The following is a 20430-nucleotide window of genomic DNA, read 5'->3' on the forward strand; positions in this document are numbered from 1 at the left end:
AACCGGCCAGGGCTCAAATGCTGCTTTTTTTATCGCTTCATAGTCACTTTTAAATATCCCCTAATTTTTGTGAGCAGTATATATTTTATGGCTACATCCTGGTCCTAACAGTACTTTACTTCACCTGGAGAATCAGGCAGTTGGACTGATCTTTGAATGTAGGTTCACAGATGTCACATAGGAACCCAGCATTAGATCTTCCCTGATGTAATCACTGTCCCACTTTCTAAATTGAGGCACTTTTGAGCTCTAAGATAGCTCAGTTGGTTGGAGTGTTATCCCAAAATGCCAAGGTTGTGGATTTTTTTAAATTGATTTTAGAGAGAGAACATCGATCTGTTCCTGTATGTGCCCTGAGCAGCACTCGAACTGGCAGCCTCTGTGCTTCGGGATGACACTAACTCACCGAGCTATCCTGCCAGGGCAGGCTGCGGTTTTGGTCTCTGGTCAGGCCACAAACAGGAAGCAACCAGTGAATGCATAAATAAGTAGACAACAAATAAATCTCTTTCTCTTTCCCTCTCTTCCTCCCTCCCTTCCTCTCTCTGTCTCTCTAAAATCAATCAATAAAAAATAAAATAAAAAAGCATTTTTTTAGCCCTGGCCGGATAGCTCGGTTGATTAGAGCATCATGTTGATAGTGCAGAGAGTGCCGGTTCAGTCCCCAGTCAGGGCACATACAAAAACAGATCAATCTTTCTGTTTCACTTCCTCTCTAAAATCAATAAAACTAAAAGGTACTTGTACGGGTCCTCTCTCCCTAGACCCTTCCCGCCACCCTCCACCAGCCCACTGCATCAGAGCTGGTGCTCCCTGCTTTCTCTCCTGGTATACTACAGGGTCTCCCGTTCTCATTGGTCTGCTGGCCCCTGCCATCAGCACGCACCTCTGGGGTCTCCTGTGGAGAAACAACAAAACCAGCCTTTGTTTCATGTCATGCTACCACCTATTTCCCTCCTCCCTTCTCACCAACACACCCCAAGAGTTCTTGGTTCACTTCCACCTCTTCTCCCTCATCCTCCCAAGTTTTCATCCCCATCACTCCACTGAAATCCTAGTCTTGCTAGCTACACAGTTTTCCAAAGTCTGCATTCTTAACAGTGCCTTTCCCTTGCTCATTTCTCTGCTCAACCTCATGCTGGCTTGACCCAGAGGGCTGTCTTCTGTCATCTGTCAAACTTCAGACTTCTGAGAGATCTTATTTAACCCATGGCTTTAAATACCATCCTCACTGATGCCTTCTGGCTTTATGGCTTCATCTACCCTTTGGAGTTAGACTTATGTCCACCTGTCGTCTTCCCTTGGATATCTGATGAGCACCCTGCACTTAGCATAAGAAGAGTCACCCCCCAAGCACATTCCTCCTCCTCCTCCGCCTCCTCCTCCTTCCTACCTTTGTCAGTTGTGCCACCACCCACACGGTTACGCGAGCCCCTAACCTAGGAGTAGTGGTCATCCTTGGTTCCTGTTTTTCTCACCCCACACCCCTCCTTCAGCAGGTCCTGGATCTGCTCACTATCACTGTACCATTTTTTTAAGTTGAATATTTTAGAAACTGATTTGTTGTTCCACTTATTTATGCATTCTTGGTTAATTCTTGTATGTTCCCTGAGCAGGGATCGAACCTGCAACTTTGGCTTATCAGGGCTAACCAATGTAGCTACTCGGCCAGGGCATCATTGTGCCTTGTTCAACCCAGTCCACACTACCAGCATCTCCAGCTTGGTTGGATGCCATGGCCTCTTTCTACTTATGCCCCCCCCCTCAAGAATCTTCACATAGCAGTCAGAGCGATCTTTTTTAGGTTTGTTTTTTGTTTTTTTGTGTGTTTTTTTGTTTTGTTTTTGTATTTTTCCGAAGCTGGAAATGGGGAGAGACAGTCAGACAGACTCCCGCATGCGCTCGACCGGGATCCACCCGGCATGCCCACCAGGGGCGACGCTCTGCCCACCAGGGGGCGATGCTCTGCCCCTCCGGGGCGTCGCTCTGCCGCGACCAGAGCCACTCTAGTGCCTGGGGCAGAGGCCAAGGAGCCATCCCCAGCGCCCAGGCCATCTTTGCTCCAATGGAGCCTTGGCTGCGGAAGGGGAAGAGAGAGACAGAGAGGAAGGAGAGGGGGAGGGGTGGAGAAGCAGACAGGCACCTCTCCTGTGTGCCCTGGCCGGGAATCGAACCCGGGACTTCTGCACGCCAGGCCGACGCTCTACCACTGAGCCAACCGGCCAGGGCTCCTTTGCATTTTAAATAGGAGCTGCAAGGCTCGGTTGTCCATGCCTGCCTCCTCTCTTGTGCCCTGCTGCCTCACTCTTCCCCCAGCAGCCCCCTGTCAGCTGTTCCGGCCTCAGGAACTCGGTGCTTGTTCTGCCTCTTTCCCTTATGTCAGGTCTCGGCTTTCCACCCACCTCCAACCTTCTGTTCCATTTGCTTCCATAGCACCCATCACTTGTTTACTTATCTGCACCCTGCCACACCTGCACCCCCACACCCCTAGACTCAACTCTGAGCTCCATGAGAGTGAGTACACACTTGTCCTGCTCTTTGCTATACCCCTAGTGCCAGCACGTGCTTGGGATATAACAGATGCTCAATAAATGTCAGATAACGGGACAAATTGCCAGTGACTGAAAACAAATGGGTAAGTTGTTCACGCCTGAAAAATTGCTTCTATGGCATGAAGAACCTAAGAGGAGATGTATGCAGTTAGCTATGTTTATTGGGGACTGCCACAGTGCTGCCCACAGTGCAGCAATGCCAGCCGAGAAGCCTGCCTAGCACTCGGGACTCTGCCCACACCCCCAGAGACTGAGTCATCTCAGTTGAGGCCCCAAATGGGCATTTTAAACAGGTACCCCTGGAAATTGCACTAGGGCTTCTCCCACCCCACACCTTGAGAAACATTGGTTTGGAGCATACTAAGTACCATTACTACTTTAAAGTCTTCCAACATTTATCTTTTGGAAAAATTATAAACTGAGAAGAATGATGTTCTGTTATTGACTTTTGGAAATAGGAATATAACTAAATCCGGTCTCCCAGCTACATGAAAAGAGCTGTGTGGAAAAAAAAAAATAGAGCCGTGTGGAAATGTTTCCTTTGGATTCATCACTGGAAAAAGTCATGTTTTCTTCTCCCCTTTGTAAGTTGATTTATGTTTACTATTAGGCATACTTGGTAACTGGGCTACAATAACCATATATTAATATCTCAATAAAGAAAACATCCTTAGAAATGAACCTGGAGCAGGTCCTATGAGGCAGTGTTCAGTTTCTGATTCCATGGACTGTAGAAACAAAGGTTCCTAAATCCAAAAGGTCCCTAAGTGCACTTGGCTAGGCAATGGGAATGATGGTGCAAAAGACACAGCCCTTGCCTTCAAAGAGCTCCAAATCTGATCAGAGATCAAAAGATTAATGCAGTGTAGCACAGGGTGCTGTGTGGGCATGTGACCCAGGCCTCTAGCATGCTGAGCCTGACCTGTGATGGCGCAGTATACCGTATTTTCCCATGTATAAGACCCACCTTAATTTTGGGGCCCAGAATTTGACAAAAAAAAGTATTACATAAAGTTATTGAACTCAAGATTTATTAATCATAAAATTCATACAACTCCTCATCACTGTCAGAACTCCCATCCATTAGCTTGTCCTCATCTGTGATGACGAATCACTGTCTTCATATATTGCCTCATCCTCAGTTCCATCTATAGCATTTGAAATGCCACAACCACTGTATAAGACACATCCAGTTTTTAGACCCCAAATTTTTGGGGGAAAAGTGCGTCTTATACATAGTAAAATATGGTTTAAAGCCTCCACCTGAAACAATGAGGTCGCCATTTCAAAACCATCAGGGATTGCGGAGTCAAGGCCCATTCCCAAATGGGAAACAACAACAAGTTGATGCTTCCAGCTCCTCCCCACCCCTTTCTCTCTCCTCTCTCTAAAATCAATGAATAATTTTTTTATTTTTTTATTTTTTAGAGAGAGAGGGACAGACAGGAAGGAAGAGATAAGAAGCATCAACTTCTTGTTGCAGCACCTTAGTTGTTCATTGTTTTCTCATATGTGCCTTGATTAGGGTGGGGGGCTCCAGCTGAGCATTGGGCTTCAAGCCAGCAACCATGGGGTCATGGCTATAATCCTGCGCTCAAGTTGGATGAATCTGTGCTCAAGCCACTGACCTCAGGGTTTTGAACCTGAGTCTTCAGTATCCCAGGTCAATGCTCTGTCCACTGCGCCACTGCCTTTTCAAGCAATAAATAAAAATGTTTTAGCCCTGGCCGGTTTGCTCAGTGGTAGAGTGTCGGCCTGGCGTGCAGGAGTCCCGGGTTCAATTCCTGGCCAGGGCACACAGGAGAAGCGCCCATCTGCTTCTCCATCCCTCCCCCTCTCCTTCCTCTCTGTCTCTCTCTTCCCCTCCTGCAGCCAAGGCTCCATTGGAGCAAAGTTGGCCTGGGCACAGAGGATGGCTCTGTGGCCTCTGCCTCAGGCGCTAGAATGGCTCTGGTTGCAACAGAGCGATGCCCCGGATGGGCAGAGCATCGCCCCCTGGTGGGCGTGCCGGGTGGATCCCAGTTGGGTGCATGCGGGAGTCTGTCTGACTGCCTCCCCGTTTCCAACTTCAGAAAAATACAAAAATAAATAAATAAAAATGTTTTAAAAAGAGAAAGTGTGCGGAGGACCCGGGTTCGATTCCCGGCCAGGGCACACAGGAGAAGCGCCCATTTGCTTCTCCACCCCTCCGCCGCGCTTTCCTCTCTGTCTCTCTCTTCCCCTCCCGCAGCCAAGGCTCCGTTGGAGCAAAGATGGCCCGGGCGCTGGGGATGGCTCTGTGGCCTCTGCCTCAGGCGCTAGAGTGGCTCTGGTCGCAACATGGCGACGCCCAGGATGGGCAGAGCATCGCCCCCTGGTGGGCAGAGCGTCGCCCCTGGTGGGCGTGCCGGGTGGATCCCGGTCGGGCGCATGCGGGAGTCTGTCTGACTATCTCTCCCTGTTTCCAGCTTCAGAAAAATGAAAGAAAAAAAAAAAAAAAAAAGAGAAAGTAAGCTGAGGAGGGAACAGATGCTCTGCCATGTCCTCTAAATCATGTTAAGGGACCAAGTGGATCCAAGGTCACAGAGAAACTGAAGGGCTGGAGGGTGGAGTGGAGAGATACAAAGGGGATTTTTCTCTTTGCTGTGTGCAGAATAGATTGGAAGGGGACAGGTGGGAGGCTTTTATAATCAGACTGAAGGTGATATGACCTGAATTAGTACAGAGGCAATTGGGGACAGGGAGAAATGAGGGAAATCCCAGAGACATTTAGGCAGGAGAATTCACAGCACTTGATAGGGAGGGGAGGTGTGAGTAATGACACCAGATCTATACTATCATCTGCTGGGCGGATGGTGAAACAGTCCCCGAGACTGGAGATCCAGGGGGCAGAGCAGGTACCTGAGGGAAAGGAAGAATTCGACTGGGAGCAGAGTGAAGTTGGGGGTACCCCTGCCAGGCTGGGTAAAGATCAGGGCTGGAGGTGATGATCTGGGAGTTATCAGGTTCCTGAGACAAGGGGAGTGGGTGGTACCAGTCAGGAAGAAGTATCGAGAAAGGAACCCAGACATCCCTGAGAAACACCCACATCTAGGGACAAACAGCAGACAGCCTGCTCTGAAGAGTCACATGGAGTCACCAGAGCAAAAAAGTGTTTTCACGTAGAGGGAGGGGTACCTACCCCATGACAGCCAAGGCAATGACAAATATCTTCTGGATGTAGCAACATAATGTCAGTGGGCCGCAGAAGGCTGAGGAGGAAAGGAAGGAAGTGATGATAGCCGCCTTCTTACAAAGTGTGGCATGAAGTGGGGAAAGATAGCAGGAAGGGGTAAGGCTGAAGAGGAGAGGAGGCTGAGAGGGAGAAAGGTGGGTCTCAGCAGGGTCAAGGAAGAAAGGCAGTGTGTTGAAAACTGAGGAAGAGAAGGTCAGAAAGCGGGATATTTGAATGTAAGATTTCACAGAAGGAGATGACAAAGGCTACATCATAAGAGTGAATGGCCGAGGGGACAGCTGATGTGTCGGGACTGCATACATTGTTCACGCCAGTTGTGTGGCCATGCCGGATGATAAGATCTCCGGTGGAGAGGAAAGCAGGAGCACAGTCTTCACTGAATGAGGGGCATCTGCCCATGAGGAAGACTAGCAGAGTGTTCCACCCCTTTCCCCACCCCCCTGCATGCCTCAAAGAATTGGTCTTTTTCAAACATGGGGTAGCTTAGGCCCTGAGGGGGCGTGGAAGTGATTTGCCAAGGCCAACCAACTAGGAAAATAGCAGCCCAAACTGTAGCCCAGACATCTTTGGGTGCCTGATACTTGTGGGCCTTTATCCTCTAAGTAACTCCAATTCATCTACCTGGGTACCTGACGGGGCTCTCAATCCATTAGTACTGTGATCATTCAGTCTCTCTCCTTTCAACAGGCTGCCATCACCTTCCTAAATTTCTGGGTGGCGGGGAAAAGCCATGTTCTGGGTTTGGGAGGAATCTCGTTCTGAAAAGCACTGGTAATTATGACACATTTTGCTTCTGTCCAGGCATGCTGGATAAATGTGCTTGGGTGGAGGCATCACTAACTGGCATGGGAAGCTTTGTAAAGGATGTGCAGCAGGGCTTCAAGGCTGAGAACTCAACAAACAAATGACTCCCTTGCTAAAAGAATTCTCATCTATGACACAACTACTGTAGTTTAGTGTGTTTTTTCCCATTTGGCAGGTCAAATTTTATGAAGAGCTTTGAGGTTTGAAAGCCACAATATGGTTGTTTTGGGGATTTTCCCCCTGAAATTCAAATGATCCCTTTCCTATAGCCATGAAGGTGGGGCAGTAATCAGAACTCAGGATTTTCCTATAATCTTTGTTTGGGCAGTAACCAGAGGGGCAGTGGTGGGATTCAGCTGGTTCACACTGGTTTGGCAGAACCAACGCTTAATTTTTGTTGAGTTCAAAGAACCGGTTGTTAAAATGGCACTTGTAATCAGGTTTCTCTCTAAGTTAGGTGCCTGGGCAACCGCCCAATGTGCAAATCACAAATTTACATTTCTTACTCTTTTTTAACATTCATCTGTGCAACAGCGTACGTATTCTAAGTGCCCATAGTAATGTTTATTCTATCCATAGGTGAAAAAAATTGCAAGTAAGGATGCCCATCAAGAAGCAATATGGCAATAACAGTTTTATTGTTTTTTGTCAGGTACTATTGAATATTTTTCCTTAATATTTTAAAACTCTTATAACAATCTAGTTTTGTGTATACCTTTTATTGTTTTTATTTAAGTATTAAATGCATGAAGTAATAAATTACCTTTGATATCTCATTTTTTATACTTAAACGGTCATTAGGGCAGAGGACCTGTTGTTAAATTAATTGAATCCCACCACTGCAGAGAAGAAAGTGGCTTAGTCTATTTTGTAAGTGTTCTAAATCAAAAGGTATCATTTTGGATAAATGTGTCACGGTTCAGTGCTGTGTGGCAGATGGGAAAATCCAATGTAGGGCATGCAGGAAGGACTCTGAGGGGCTGCCTGGCACGGTAGGCTAATATGAACTCATCTTGCTTCGTAGTGGATCATTCATATGCACTTTCTGAAAAGAACTGTTTGAGTATCTCGGTTGTAAAACTGGAGAGGTCACCATTGGGGTGAGAGATTCCCTGCAGTAGCGGATGGAAAGGATGGGGCACACAGAGACACTTTCACCCCAGGAGCCTTGCAGTTTGAGAACACTAGATCAACTCCGGGCTTGCTTTCACCAGTTAGAATCCCGAGCCTGGGGCACCCGGGCTAGGTCCCCACAGTTTTCACAAGGCCTGAGAGTAAGTGGTGCGCTTTGGGTGACCACTTGACAGCTCCAGCTGGCGATCTGCAAAGTGCTTTCCTCCACCCAGGCAAAGGCGCGTCACTGCCTGGGTCCTTCTACCCGTTAACCTCACATTCCACACTTCATTCCCGCCCACCTAGTAATCAGATAACGGGATTCCTGTTCCCTCTCTTTGCAGGGTGCACCCTTTTAGCTTCTCCCCACCCGTCCATATGGCCAACGGTCCTGGGCATCCTCCCGGAGTTACCCTGGAAACCTTGTGGTTCCATTCTGCGCTTAGACCTATACATCTCGGGGCAGGCAGGGCCCATCCTGTCCGGAACTTGCTAGGGTGAAACAGCGCAGCCTTATAGTACTGTCACTAGGGCCCAGGCCGGCCCCGCGGCTGCCCAGGGGGCGGAAGAGCGAGGGATGCCCGGGCTTCCGGCTCGCCCGGCCGCCGCAGCGCCAACCCCTCTACACGGCTACCCGAGGCGCGCCGGGGGACAAGAGAGATGCGCACCCTTTGAGGGTCTTCACGCTTGCGTCCACCCGGCAGGGCACCCCGGGACCCCCACCGAGGGCCATTGGCCCCGCCCATCCAAGCCCACCGGGTCACGCGGCCAGAAGCGCCCCGCTGGTAGGTCACGTGACGGTAGCGCGCCGTTGCCTTGGCAGCGGCTGCGGCCGGCCTGCGGGGGCGGGGCAGCCCGCGGAGGCGGGGCCGAGTGGGAGCCCGCGGGACCCGCTGAAAGAGGGTGGGAGCCGCGCTCTGTGCCCCACCGGGGCCACGGGGCCACGAGGCCATGCCATTGCCATTGCGAGCCCGAGCCGGAGCCGAACTGGAGCCGAACCAGAGTTGAGCTGGGCCGGACGGGCAGAGCAGCTCGGTGAGTGCGCGTCGCTGGAGGTCTGGAGGAGGTAGCCGGGTCCCCGCCCCGTTGGCAGGACCGGAATTGGCATCGGGAGACTCAGCAGGGTAGGGGACGCGTTTTCTCCCGGGCAGGCTCGGAATGGGGCAGCTGCGGGGCGGAGACGCGCCAGATGACCCCAACTCTGCGGAGCCCCGGGCCATGTGCGGCGCGGAGAGGACTGGGAGGTCGGGGCCGCGGGCCGCGTCCAGGTCCTGCGGCCGCTGGGTCTTTCCTGGAGGAGGGATGGAGATGCTGATGGACGCCTCTGGGAGACCCCTGAAGGGACTGCTGGGCCCCTGCCCCGCGCAGGTGTAACAAAGACAGAAAGAATGAAAGACAGACGTTTCTGCGGGGCACTCGCCATTGCTCACGCCCCAGGTGCTTAAAGGAAGTGAAGACAGGCAAACCCCAAACCCACCCCCTGGATGTGTTTCAAACAAGCTTGTCAGGGAGAGTAGCTCCTCTAGAGAGAGAGTCCCCGTTAGTGTTCCAGACCGCCTTTCTCTGACTTCCCTTATATAGAAACAAACAAAAACCCTTCGAGGTTCCGCCAGGAGCGCCTCTGCCACCTGACTGAAATGTCGGGCTCCATCTTGCCCCACCCTACCCCTTGCCTGTGTGAAGTGTGAGGACCAGACTTTGCCCTTCCTCGGGCAGGGGACACCTGGCTCAAGGGAGAATGGTGGGGCTGGAAGGGATAGAATGAATTTGAATGAGGTTTGGGCTGCTCCCTCTGCAGGAAGTGGCTTCTCTATCTTCAGGACCCGGGCTCCAAGCTGACAGATAGTCCTTCCTTCCCACCCCGAGAATGTTTACAGGGCTGCTGGGACTGCCCTGGCCGCTCCCAGGAGGCCACTGCCAGACCTTACTGCCCCGAAAGCCCTCCATCTCCACTCTGGAACTTGAGCCCAGTTCCCCAGGGCTACCCCATACATGCCTTTGTCTTTTGGGGGGCCACCAGGCCCTCCTGCCATTTTATTGGGCACACAGACCAGGCTGACCCCGAATTGTTCCCCTCATGAATTCCTTCCATGACCCGCACAGTGCACTGCGGAGAAAGCCCAGCACAGTCAAACTGCCTGGGCTGCCCTGGGCTTGGCTTCCCCTGCACCCAGCCCCTCCCCCCTCATTTCCGGGACCCCTCTGCAGCCAGCCTTCCTGCCATGTCCCCTGCCTCCCAGAACCCTCCCATGTGGGCAGCATCTTGTTTTTGAGGGAGGGTCCCTCTTTGCCAATAGTTCTTTCATTACCTATGTCCTTACCCCCTATCCTTGCTCCAAGACGGGAGCTCCTCCCTGCCAAAAGCTAAGGTAGCCAGCACCTTCTCTGCTCCCTCAGCCCTCACAGTCCCTCCACTAAAGCATTTAGCTTGGCCCTCACACCCCCTGGATCAAACCCACAACTTTGGCCTATCGGGATGGTGCTCTAACCAACTAAGCTACCCAGCCCGGCACCTTTTTCATCTTTGATGTCTAAATAACAAATGCTATCTTACTTTAGGGCCCAGTAAGCATCTCTTTGATGCAGGATATTGGATGGAGAGATGGATACTCCTTTTACCCCATCCACAAGCAGTATACTGTCTTTATCATACCTGTAGACCCATTTCAGGTTACATATGGAATAAAGAAAGAAAATGTGAATTTCCAAATAATGCCGTTCTAAATTATTTGCAGCTAATCAAGGGATTGGTTAGTGAGCGACTTTCCTCTGAATTCTCCCACAGGGAAGGGACCTTCCAGTGGTTAAAGTACTTGAAAGCAGTGCTGCTGGCTGCGGATAGGGCAGGGGGCAGTGACCAAGTAGGTCACTAGAAATGACCTGGTAATTGACATCCCTAGCAGAAGTAAAAGAGCCCAGAACTGTTTCTCCAGGGTCCTGTTGGTCAGTAAAAGCTGTGCCTCCAGAGTCTGGCAATGAACAAAGAGGAAGACACCCAAAAAAACAGAGCTCTTCCTACTTCCAGGACCTTCCCATAGAACCCTTTCAGAGGTTGGCCTGGATGGATCAGGTTTGGGGCATTTCCTCAGTGGTGCTGACCTAGGGAAACACCCCGACCCCACCCACCCATCCATAGCCATGCTCCTTGGGATCCAGAAACCCTGATCTGTTTGAAATAGCCTTAAGAAGGCTTTTCGTGGGTCCTGTTCGGGCCTAAACATACAAGTTAATATCTGATGCCAACTGAGCTATGAGGTGCCTGTGCCCTTGAAGCTCGCCCTGCAGATTAATTAGGGCTGATTCCGCCGTGCTTCCACACAGGCCAGCCCCTCGGGCCACATGAGACTGCCAATCCCTATTTGGATTAGTGGAGATTTGGGTTTAAATTCACAAATCTTGACAGATCAGTCCTTCTGATCTTTATTCCATGTTATTGTCACACCAGATGTCTACCTGGGATAACTCCAGGGGTCTCCAGTCTTAATTTCTTTGTAAAACATTCTCATGTCAGTTGGTGTATTTAATTTTTCATTTTGCTAAATGTTTCCTTTGCAGCCTGGATGTGGCTGTACTCTAGGTATATAAACCAAGTATTTTTTTTAGCGTGAACTGTACTGATTAAAATTTAAGTTGGATTTGAGAAACTAGTAGCTGCTTGGAAAGGTGTGTTTCACAGTTGACCTCTGGACATTGCAAAGCAGTTCTGAGTTTACAGGCCCATTATTTTCTTTTTAAGAGCCTTGTAGGGTGGGGATGCCCTCATTTAAAGATGAGTGAGGAAAGCAAGGTCAGGGGTCATGCTCAGCATCACACAGTCAGGTCAAATCCAGACTCGGTAACTTGAGCTCCTCGGATCTTTCTATATGTTACACTTCCTACTCCCTGAAGATAGGATTATCTGAGGTGCTCTTGGCCAACCATGGAATTCCATTCACCCAAGAGCCACCCTCTAGTGGAGCCCTCCTGAGCTCGGGATGGGAGGCCGGATTCCAGCTTTGCAGAAGAACAATGGTAGAAACTGTGATGGTTCTTGGAAATGTACTCCTGACCCTCCTTTCCCCTAGATGGTCCCCATGTTCTAGTGTGGAGACTGCATCAGAGACCAGGCCTCCCCACTCACATACCCCTGGCCCCCATGGCTCCAGTGGGCCCCAGTAAAGATAAACTGGGCTTGGATTCTGGCTTTTCCAGGTGGGAACCCTTTGGGATGCCTGAGTGTATCTCTCTTCTGCCCCCAGCTTGGCTCCCAATCATGAGTGCTGAGCTTAATGTGCCTGTGGACCCCTCTGCCCCCGCCTGCTCTGAGCCCGGTCACAAGGGCATGGATTACCGGGACTGGGTCCGCCGCAGCTACCTGGAATTGGTCACCTCCAACCACCACTCTGTGCAGGCCCTCTCCTGGAGGAAGCTCTACCTGAGCAGGGCCAAACTGAAAGCCTCCAGCCGCACCTCCGCCCTCCTTTCGGGCTTTGCCATGGTGAGTGCAAATACTTGGTGGGAACATAGCCTGCAAAATGGGCTCTGGCTAATTGATATCCTGTGATGCTTCAGGGAACAAAGCAATCCCTCTGGGCCCCAGTGGCAGCCAGGATGGACCATTAGGAAGTTTCCCCACATCCCATCTCCTCCAAGGTGACTGCTGGGGGATACAGGGGGTCCCAAGCCTCTGAACCCACAGAAAGCACCATTAGGGACTGGCAAGGAAGTTAGAGTGTAATTAAAATAGCTTCAGGGGCCTGACCTGTGGTGGCGCAGTGGATAAAGCGTCAACCTGGAAACACTGAGGTTGCCGGTTCAAAACCCTGGCTTGCCTGGTCAAGGCACATATGGGAGTTGATGCTTCCTGCTCCTCCCCCTTCTCTCTCTCTCTCTCTCTTTCTCTCTCTCCTCCCCCTAAAATGAATAAATAAATAAATAAAAATTATTAAAAAAAATAGCTTCAGGGTATAGGATTTCCTGGAGAAAAGTGCCCACATCTGCCCATGTCAGCCATCACCATGTCAGCCAAGAGTTTAGAAATCTCAAGGACTTGAGCAGGAACTGTGGGATTGATTGGGGTTTGCACAGTGTAGCCCAACTGGGGTGCAGATGCCCCCAAATGCGGCCTCCTGGGTGACCAAGCAGAGCCTCTGGGCTCACTCTGAGCTGCCCAGCTGTGGCTTTCCTTCTGACTCATTCCCCGGGACAAGAGTCCATCTCAGGCAAAGCCCTCAACCCACATCTCTTTAGGGAATTGTCCCAGGGGCACAGATGTCAGGAGTCAGAACTCCTGGGGCTGCAGCCACCTCCCTTATCTCTGTTGTATGCTCAGAGGTCCTACTGGGCCAGAAACAGCTTCTTTATGATGCAGAAACATTGTTCTTCCATAGTCCGGAGCCTCAGTGCTCATCAGTAGTGCAGAAAATGAAAAGCTGGCCGAGTGAGCCCCTGTGGCCACTCCCCTGACAAGGGCCTACTGGCCAGCGGTGGGGCCGCCTTTGGAAAAATGACACTACACAGTCAGGACACGACTTCATATAGAGCAGGGTCACCAAATCTGAAAGGAGTAAATTTGGATTTAGGTCTAGTTTAAAGGAAAAGCTTATTTAGGTCATAAGTTTTCTTTTAAAAAAAAACATAATTACAAAGGTACATGACTACATGATGCATAACTTTGGCTCATAGTGATTTTCTTCTTGTGGTTTCCATCAATTTAGAAAGACAGAATTTTCTCAAGCTTAGTTTTAAGGAATGTGTAAGTTTAAACATCACTATTAAAATTAGAGCTTTTCTACATCACAGAATTATAGTATTGTGTTACATTTTGCTGGCCTGTACTTAATTTTTTTAACTTTGGGAAAACTTAACTCTGAGAAATATTGCAGGACAAATTCAGTGAAACAGTTTCCTTTCTGTGTGGGGCACAGAGCTCAGAAATTGCTTTTGTCTACAGCTGCCTTTTAGACCCTGGCCTTCCAAACATCTGGATTTCCAAACCTAGGAAATCCTGTTTTCCAGCCAACAGAATGCTCACCCAAGTTGAAGGCTTTAAAACCATTCATTCAAAATTTGAAAATAAGCCCTTGAATAAAATTATTAAAGAAAGTGAATTCTGGAGGAGTAGTTTGAGACCTGCTGGCAGCCTTCAGGGGTAGGAAGTGGTCTTTGAGTGGGAACAGTAGCCGCTGAGAGGCAAGGAGCCCTGGATATGGGCCCCAGATGCTGTCCGTCCTTAGCTGGGCAATGGCAGCCGTACTTCCCCATGGTGATTCATTTCTTCAGCATTTATGGAGTATCTCCTGCATACCATCAAGTGCTTCATTAAGCAACCTGGGAATACAATTTAAAAGCCACACAGTGTCCTTGCCTTCTCTTCTAGAAGGTCCCTCTCTGGGAGGCTGCCTCAGCTTAACATACACTGGAACTTCCTCCATGATAGTGGAAGCTTGGAAGCAAGGGAAACAGCATGGAGCCGGACAAGGGCGGGGACAGCAGCAGTGCCGCTTGATTAGATTAACTGAGCACCAGTAAATCAGATAACTATTCAGACTGTAGTGCAGCTGGGGAGAAAGAAGTGACCATTACACATGCTCAGAGAAGTGACCAATACATATCCTCAGCTAGCATTTTGGCCATGGAAACCATAGCCAAATAAGGGTAGGGAAATGGAAAAATGAAAATAGGCAGATTGCTAGGTGGAGTCCCTCCCTCTTTATATCATATTATGCATTCCCTAATTAGAATTGCAAAACTGTTCCTTTGTCCAACAGTAAGCATTTCTGACCAATCTTAAGCTTATTTATTCATGTTTATCCTTCTCCTAACAGAGAACCAGTGATCTGAGGCCCCCCTCCCCACTAAAAACCTTTACATAAAAACAGTTAAAAATGGTCTTTTGAGGCAGAATAAAACTTCCTTGTAGGCCTTTGGGTCATCTTTGTTTCTTATCTCTGTGCCTTCTGTAGTTTACAACATCCTTTTGTTGGGTCATATCCTTTGTGGTAACAAGAGCCTACCCAGGCCACAGGGGCCCTGAGAAAAAGCCACCCCTTAACTCCTGTCCTTGGCCACTATCTTTTTGGAGCAGTAATCACTGCTGTGTTTCTGTTCAGATGTGGTCCACTAGGATGCCTATCTTCTTTTTAACTACCAAATGTTCCGTCTGCGCTGAGGGAATGAGGCGCTCACTGTAAGTGGTGCTAGAAGTTGTAAAATTTGCTTGTTGATCTTTAAAGATAGGGATGGCTCCGATCCAGGAGTCAAACACAGTGAGTGGGAAAGCCTTCCTATGGCTTCTCTCTTTCTGCCTCCCACTCCCTTCCGGGTCTGATATTTTTTTACCTTCAGGTACCTGGAAGAAGGCCCTTGGGAGTCCCAGAGGCCTTGCTGGGCCTGGACAGAACCCTCCAGTGGGGAGGCCCACGGTGCTGAGTCCTGGGATGGTGGGGTGGCAGAATGCTGAGCCTTGGAGGGAGCTCTTCTGCCTGGACAGGATCTGACCAGGCGAGGGCAGAGGCAGGAGCTAGCTGCTCAGGCTGTAGTTCATAAGCTCCCGAGGGCCTGGGGCAGTATGCTCCCTAAATGGCTACAGGCATCCACTGCTACAGAGATAGAGATTAGATAGGCTTCTTCTGGTTCCCTTTGTGGGTCTTTTATTTCCCCTTTCATTTAAAAATAATTCTTTTCGGTTATTACATGTACATAGTTTAAAATTAAGTACAGTTGACCCTTCAGCAACATGGGTTTGTTGCATAAGCCCACCTACACATGGTCAGTGCCCCTAACACTCCTGGGCTGTTCAAGGGCCCATGGTACTGCTGAAAAGGTTCATAACAACCCCAGCAGACCCATGTTCTCCATTCCCCGGAGGCAGCCTCTTGCAGCTCAATCTTATTGTTTCCAAATAACAGCGGGAGACTGCTTGATCTACCCATGTTAGACGTTACCTGTTGGCATCCTGTGGCTGTGGTGGTTAACTCAGCTCATTCTGCCTGGTCTCCTTCCCACAGCTGCCCCTCCTCGCCATGGCCTCATGTCTGTCTCCATTCCTGACCTCCAGATATGCAGGTTTTTCTTTCTGGCTTTTGGTGTCAGCTGAGAGCTGTACCCTGTGGTCTGTGAGGCTGTCTAGGTGTGCAGCTCTGAGTCTGGGGACCATTAGGAGTGTCCGTTTTTACTTTTTTTTTTTTTTTTTTACCTTTTGAAAGGTCAGGTTTTTTTGTTTTGTTTTGTTTTTTAAAAACCTTTTGATTGATTTGAGCGAGAGAGAGGGAGCAAGATCATAGTTGCTTCACTTGAGTTCATTGATTGCTTCTCGTATGTGCCTTGTCCGGGAAAGCACGGGGTGACCTCAGCATTCCAGGTCGACACTCTGTCCACTGTACCACCACAGGCCAGGCTCAGTTTATATATTTTTTAAAACAACAGGTTTTTTGTAGCTAAGCCACACTGCAGCCTGGCTCTGATATCAGCAGCAAAGCCACATGTTCCCAGGGAAGTGTGGCCTCTGCCCTGGCTCACCGCGCGGCACCTCAGATGCACCCTACATTCTGTGTCTGGGAAGGCACCTGGAGGTGACCCCGCCCCGCCCCACCCCAAGTTTCTGTAGTCTCTGTATTTTGATTTTTTTTCTCAGTGAGATATTCTTTAGCTAATCAGAAAAAGGGAAAGTTCAAAACAACTGAACAGCAAGGAGGGTACCCTGTGCTCTGCAAGGCCTGGAAGGCGGATGCCCGGCCCAGCAGCACTTGCTCCGCCTTGCAGGTGGCCATGGTGGAGGTGCAGCTGGAGACGCAGTACGAGTATCCACGGCCCCTGCTCATCGCCTTCAGTGCCTGCACGACGGTGTTGGTGGCCGTGCACCTCTTCGCCCTGCTCATCAGCACATGCATCCTGCCCAACGTGGAGGCCGTGAGCAACATCCACAACCTCAACTCCATCAGCGAGTCGCCGCATGAGCGCATGCACCCCTACATCGAGCTGGCCTGGGGCTTCTCCACCGTGCTCGGCATCCTGCTCTTCCTGGCTGAGGTGGTGCTGCTCTGCTGGATCAAGTTCCTGCCTGTGGACGCACGCCACCAGCCCGGCCCCGCACCTGGCCCCGGCGGCCACACGGGCTGGCAGGCTGCCCTCGTGTCCACCATCATCATGGTGCCTGTGGGTCTCATCTTTGTGGTCTTCACCATCCACTTCTACCGCTCGCTGGTGCGCCACAAAACCGAGCGGCACAACCGCGAGATTGAGGAGCTGCACAAGCTCAAGGTGCAGCTGGACGGGCACGAGCGCAGCCTGCAGGTCGTGTGAGGGCGCAGCTCCCTGGGCTGGGAGCCAGCGGGACAGCCGGCCCTGAGGGAATCTCAGAAATGTGCGTTGCCCTGCAGCTGCCTGGACCCTGCCAGACTGTTCAGGACCAAAGTTTTACTCCTGTCTCAATGCTGTAAAACCTGGATCATCTTCCCTCAGAAAGTGAAAATCCTTAAATAAGAGGCTGTTGCTAAGAGCTTAAGGCAAATGAAGGCTGAGTCCTTGGCCCTGGGGAACCCCCAGACAGGAGGCAGGGCTCCAGCACTGCAGTCCTCCCAGCAATGTGGAACGAGCGGCCAGCAGTGCAGGGAGCCTGGCAGAGGCCCAGTCAGGGTAGGGCTGCATGGCATCCAGCTGGCACATCTGATAGTACCAGCCTGCTGTAATGGAGGGGGACTGTGGCGATTTGATGGACACAGGATTACAGCTGGGCCTGGTGCTTCCCTCCCCTGCTCTGGAAGGAGTGGGTGGCCCAGCTTGTAGAGATGGCAGGATGCTGGGCACATGTCAGCCCAACAGGTGTGGTGGGAGATGTCCACGCTTGGAGGCCTGGCAGGATCGGGGAGGTGTGTGTAGGGCAGCCCACATGAGGAGGCTGTTAACTGAGAGGTGCTCCAAGGCACACTGGACTCAAGTTCTTTCTTCCCAGCCAGCCTGGAGCCCTGGCTGCACTGACCCAGCAAGGCTACCAGGTTGGGAAGGGCTCCCAGTCCAGAGGCCTTCATCTCTTGGCCACAGAATGCCGTCTGAGCCTGAGTCAGCTGATCCTCTGGGCTGTGACCACAGAAGACCAGGAGCACTTGCTCAGGTGGCTGACTCTGCCCATCGTGCCAGCAGTGGGAGGGGCAGTTTGGGGGACTTCCTGTCTAAACAAGGCATTGGCCTGGCTGGTCTGTTGGTGGTGTTACCAGGGGCCAGCCCTGGCCAAATGTGGGTCCTGTACCTGACATGGAAGAACTGCAGAGAAGGCACGTCACACAGTGCTCCTTCCTGGGCCCCAGGCCTCGCCACATGCTGGGGCCCAGCTCCCATGTTTACTGCGTGCGCAGCATGGGCTCTGGTGTTTTCACTAGACATCTGGTTGCCCTAGCTCATGTTCTTGGGCTGTTCACATACAGGTTACAGCTCAGCTTCTGTGTGAGCGTGCTGCTCCCCAAGCTGCTTTTAATTTTTTTTTTTTCTGTATTTTTCTGAAGCCGGAAACGGGGAGAGACAGTCAGACAGACTCCCGCATGCGCCTGACTGGGATCCACCCAGCACGCCCACCAGGGGGCAATGCTCTGCCCCTCCGGGGCGTTGCTCTGTTGCGACCAGAGCCACTCTAGCGCCTGGGGCAGAGGCCGAGGAGCCATCCCCAGCGCCCGGGCCATCTTTGCTCCAGTGGAGCCTCGGCTGCTGGAGGAGAAGAGAGAGACAGAGAGGAAGGAGAGGGGGAGGGGTGGAGAAACAGATAGGCGCTTCTCCTGTGTGCCCTGGCTGGGAATCGAACCCGGGACTTCTACACACCAGGCCGATGCTCTACCACTGAGCCAACCGGCCAGGGCCCCCAAGCTGCTTTTAAACACGTTTACCATACTGGCCAGCAGCCATTTGGAAAAGGCGGCCTTTTCATTTGTTTTCACAAATAGTCATTGGACTTCATGCTCTGATGGCATTTCTGTCAACAGCCTAATATTTCTGTGGGGTCTGGGTTGCTTGTGTCAAGAAATCCTGGCTGGTCTGGTTGAGGTTTCTAGGATGTGACCTGCTGGTGAGAACATAAACCTTAGTCTGTAACTCTGAGATGCTGATGAGAACTCTGGGAGCTGTGCTGAGAATCACCAGTGCCAGTGTGACACTTACGGCAGCCTAGACACCAGGCCAGAGAAGAGCCCTGGAGTCTTCTAAAGGGTGCATCCCTCGTATCTGCTGCAGACATCTGTCCTAACTTGCTTGCTCTCTAGTGCATGTTTCCTCTTCCCCAGCCTTGTTAAAAAGGCTCATCTGGTTTAATGTGTTTGCTTTGCAAAGAATGTCAGCATCACTGCAAGCAGCCACTTTGTGTCCTGGCAGTGAAGACAGGCTGGCTCTTCCCTACGGCAGGGAGCAGGCAGCAAGCCCTTACTCGGGCCTGAGCCTTTTGAGTGGGGCCATGCTGGGCTCATTCCTGCTGCTGCTTTCCTGGCCATCTGGTATCCCTGCCCCAAGTGGGCCAGACCCATGGAATGCCATGCTCCCCACGCTGGAGAGCACTGCCAGTGCCAATGGGGCCCGTTGTTATGCCTGATCCATGGGCAAAGCTTTTAGAGTGGCCACAACAGGGTCAGACACTAGGTGCCGAATGACTGTGCCACACGATTGGGGAAGATACCACATACCACGTTTAAACACGGGGAGAATAACGTTCCTGTCATTTCTTGTTCTCTCATCCGGAGTTGCTTTCCCAGCTCCAGCCTTTCTCTAGACAAGAGACAAAGAATTTCTGTGGGAACAGAGATGACAGTGGGTCCTGGGACTAGTGCTGGGGGACAGACAACTTCAGGGTCTCCCTGGAGCTTGTTAGGAGATGGAAGCTAAGCTACTAGTTGGAGCTGCAGGAACAACTCAGCAGGGCAGTTTAGGGGAGGGGCTGGAGAATTACGGGCTAGAAATTTGGATCCTGGAGGTTGAATGTGACTGTGAAGTGTTCCAGTACGGCGGCCTCTCCCGTCTCTCCATGGTGAGGTGCGTGGGTCACCCCGGGGCCAGCGTGGGCCTGTCCTAGTTCCCTCCGAGCAGAGCCTTCCTGGTGCTCATAAAACAAACGCCTGCAAATACTTGAGGCCTATTCCAAAGTGGAACACAGTCTCCAGTTAGTACCTGACCAGAGATTTCAAAACTCATGTTTCTATTTTAGAAACTGTGAGGGCAGAATGTAATTTAGTGTCGTCTAGGAAGTCTGTGGAGGATAAAACCACAGAAGTGTGAGTGGAGGTTCATCTGCAGTCCTTCCCTGTCTTGTTCTGATTAGTTCATTCTGCATGACACTGTGTAGACCTGTATGGTGTGCAGAGCCATGATACTGTGTAGCTCATGTATGGTGTACAAAGCCACTGTCCTGTGTATGGATTTTTAAAAGTTACCCTGGATTGAACTGAATAAACAAGTTATACATTGTTTTTCCTGTTCTTGGAATGCTGGCGTCCTTCCCTGGTATCTGCTGCATCCTGGACCCTCCCTCTAGCCCCTCCTGCCTCCTCCTAATTGCTGGTCACCAGCCTGTGTCCCAGGTGAGGGACTTCTTTGGAATAGAGAGGCAGGTCACTCAGACCCAGACATGCCACTAGCTCCCACTAAGTGGGGCCCCTCTGCCTGCAGCTTCTCTGCCCAAGCAGGGATCTCCCTTTCCAGAAACACAGCAAGGGGCAGCCCCAAGTATAGCCAAGTACCGACACAGCCATCTGGACAGGGTCAGCTTGAAGTCCTCCAGGAGAGGGGCCATCGAAG

At 51.0% G+C, this 20430-nt stretch overlaps 1 protein-coding gene across 4 annotated transcripts; it reads left to right on the plus strand.

Moving 5' to 3' along the window:
• The first annotated feature begins 8520 nt into the window (after positions 1-8520).
• On the plus strand, positions 8521-20102 carry ORAI2 (ORAI calcium release-activated calcium modulator 2). 4 transcript variants are annotated; one of them, XM_066382326.1, is made up of 3 exons: positions 8521-8718; positions 11922-12160; positions 16426-20102. In XM_066382326.1, exons 2-3 carry the CDS (start codon positions 11936-11938, stop codon positions 16963-16965), a joined length of 765 nt encoding a protein of 254 aa, XP_066238423.1. In that variant the 5' UTR covers positions 8521-8718; positions 11922-11935; the 3' UTR covers positions 16966-20102. The 4 variants fall into 4 exon arrangements, with proteins under 4 accessions (XP_066238423.1, XP_066238421.1, XP_066238420.1 ...); XM_066382323.1 differs by having other exon boundaries at positions 8683-8807; XM_066382322.1 differs by lacking the exon at positions 8521-8718 and adding an exon at positions 8825-8951.
• The last annotated feature ends 328 nt before the right edge of the window (positions 20103-20430 follow it).

This window comes from Saccopteryx leptura, chromosome 4 (genome assembly GCF_036850995.1).
Source record: "Saccopteryx leptura isolate mSacLep1 chromosome 4, mSacLep1_pri_phased_curated, whole genome shotgun sequence".
Lineage (NCBI taxonomy): Eukaryota > Metazoa > Chordata > Mammalia > Chiroptera > Emballonuridae > Saccopteryx > Saccopteryx leptura.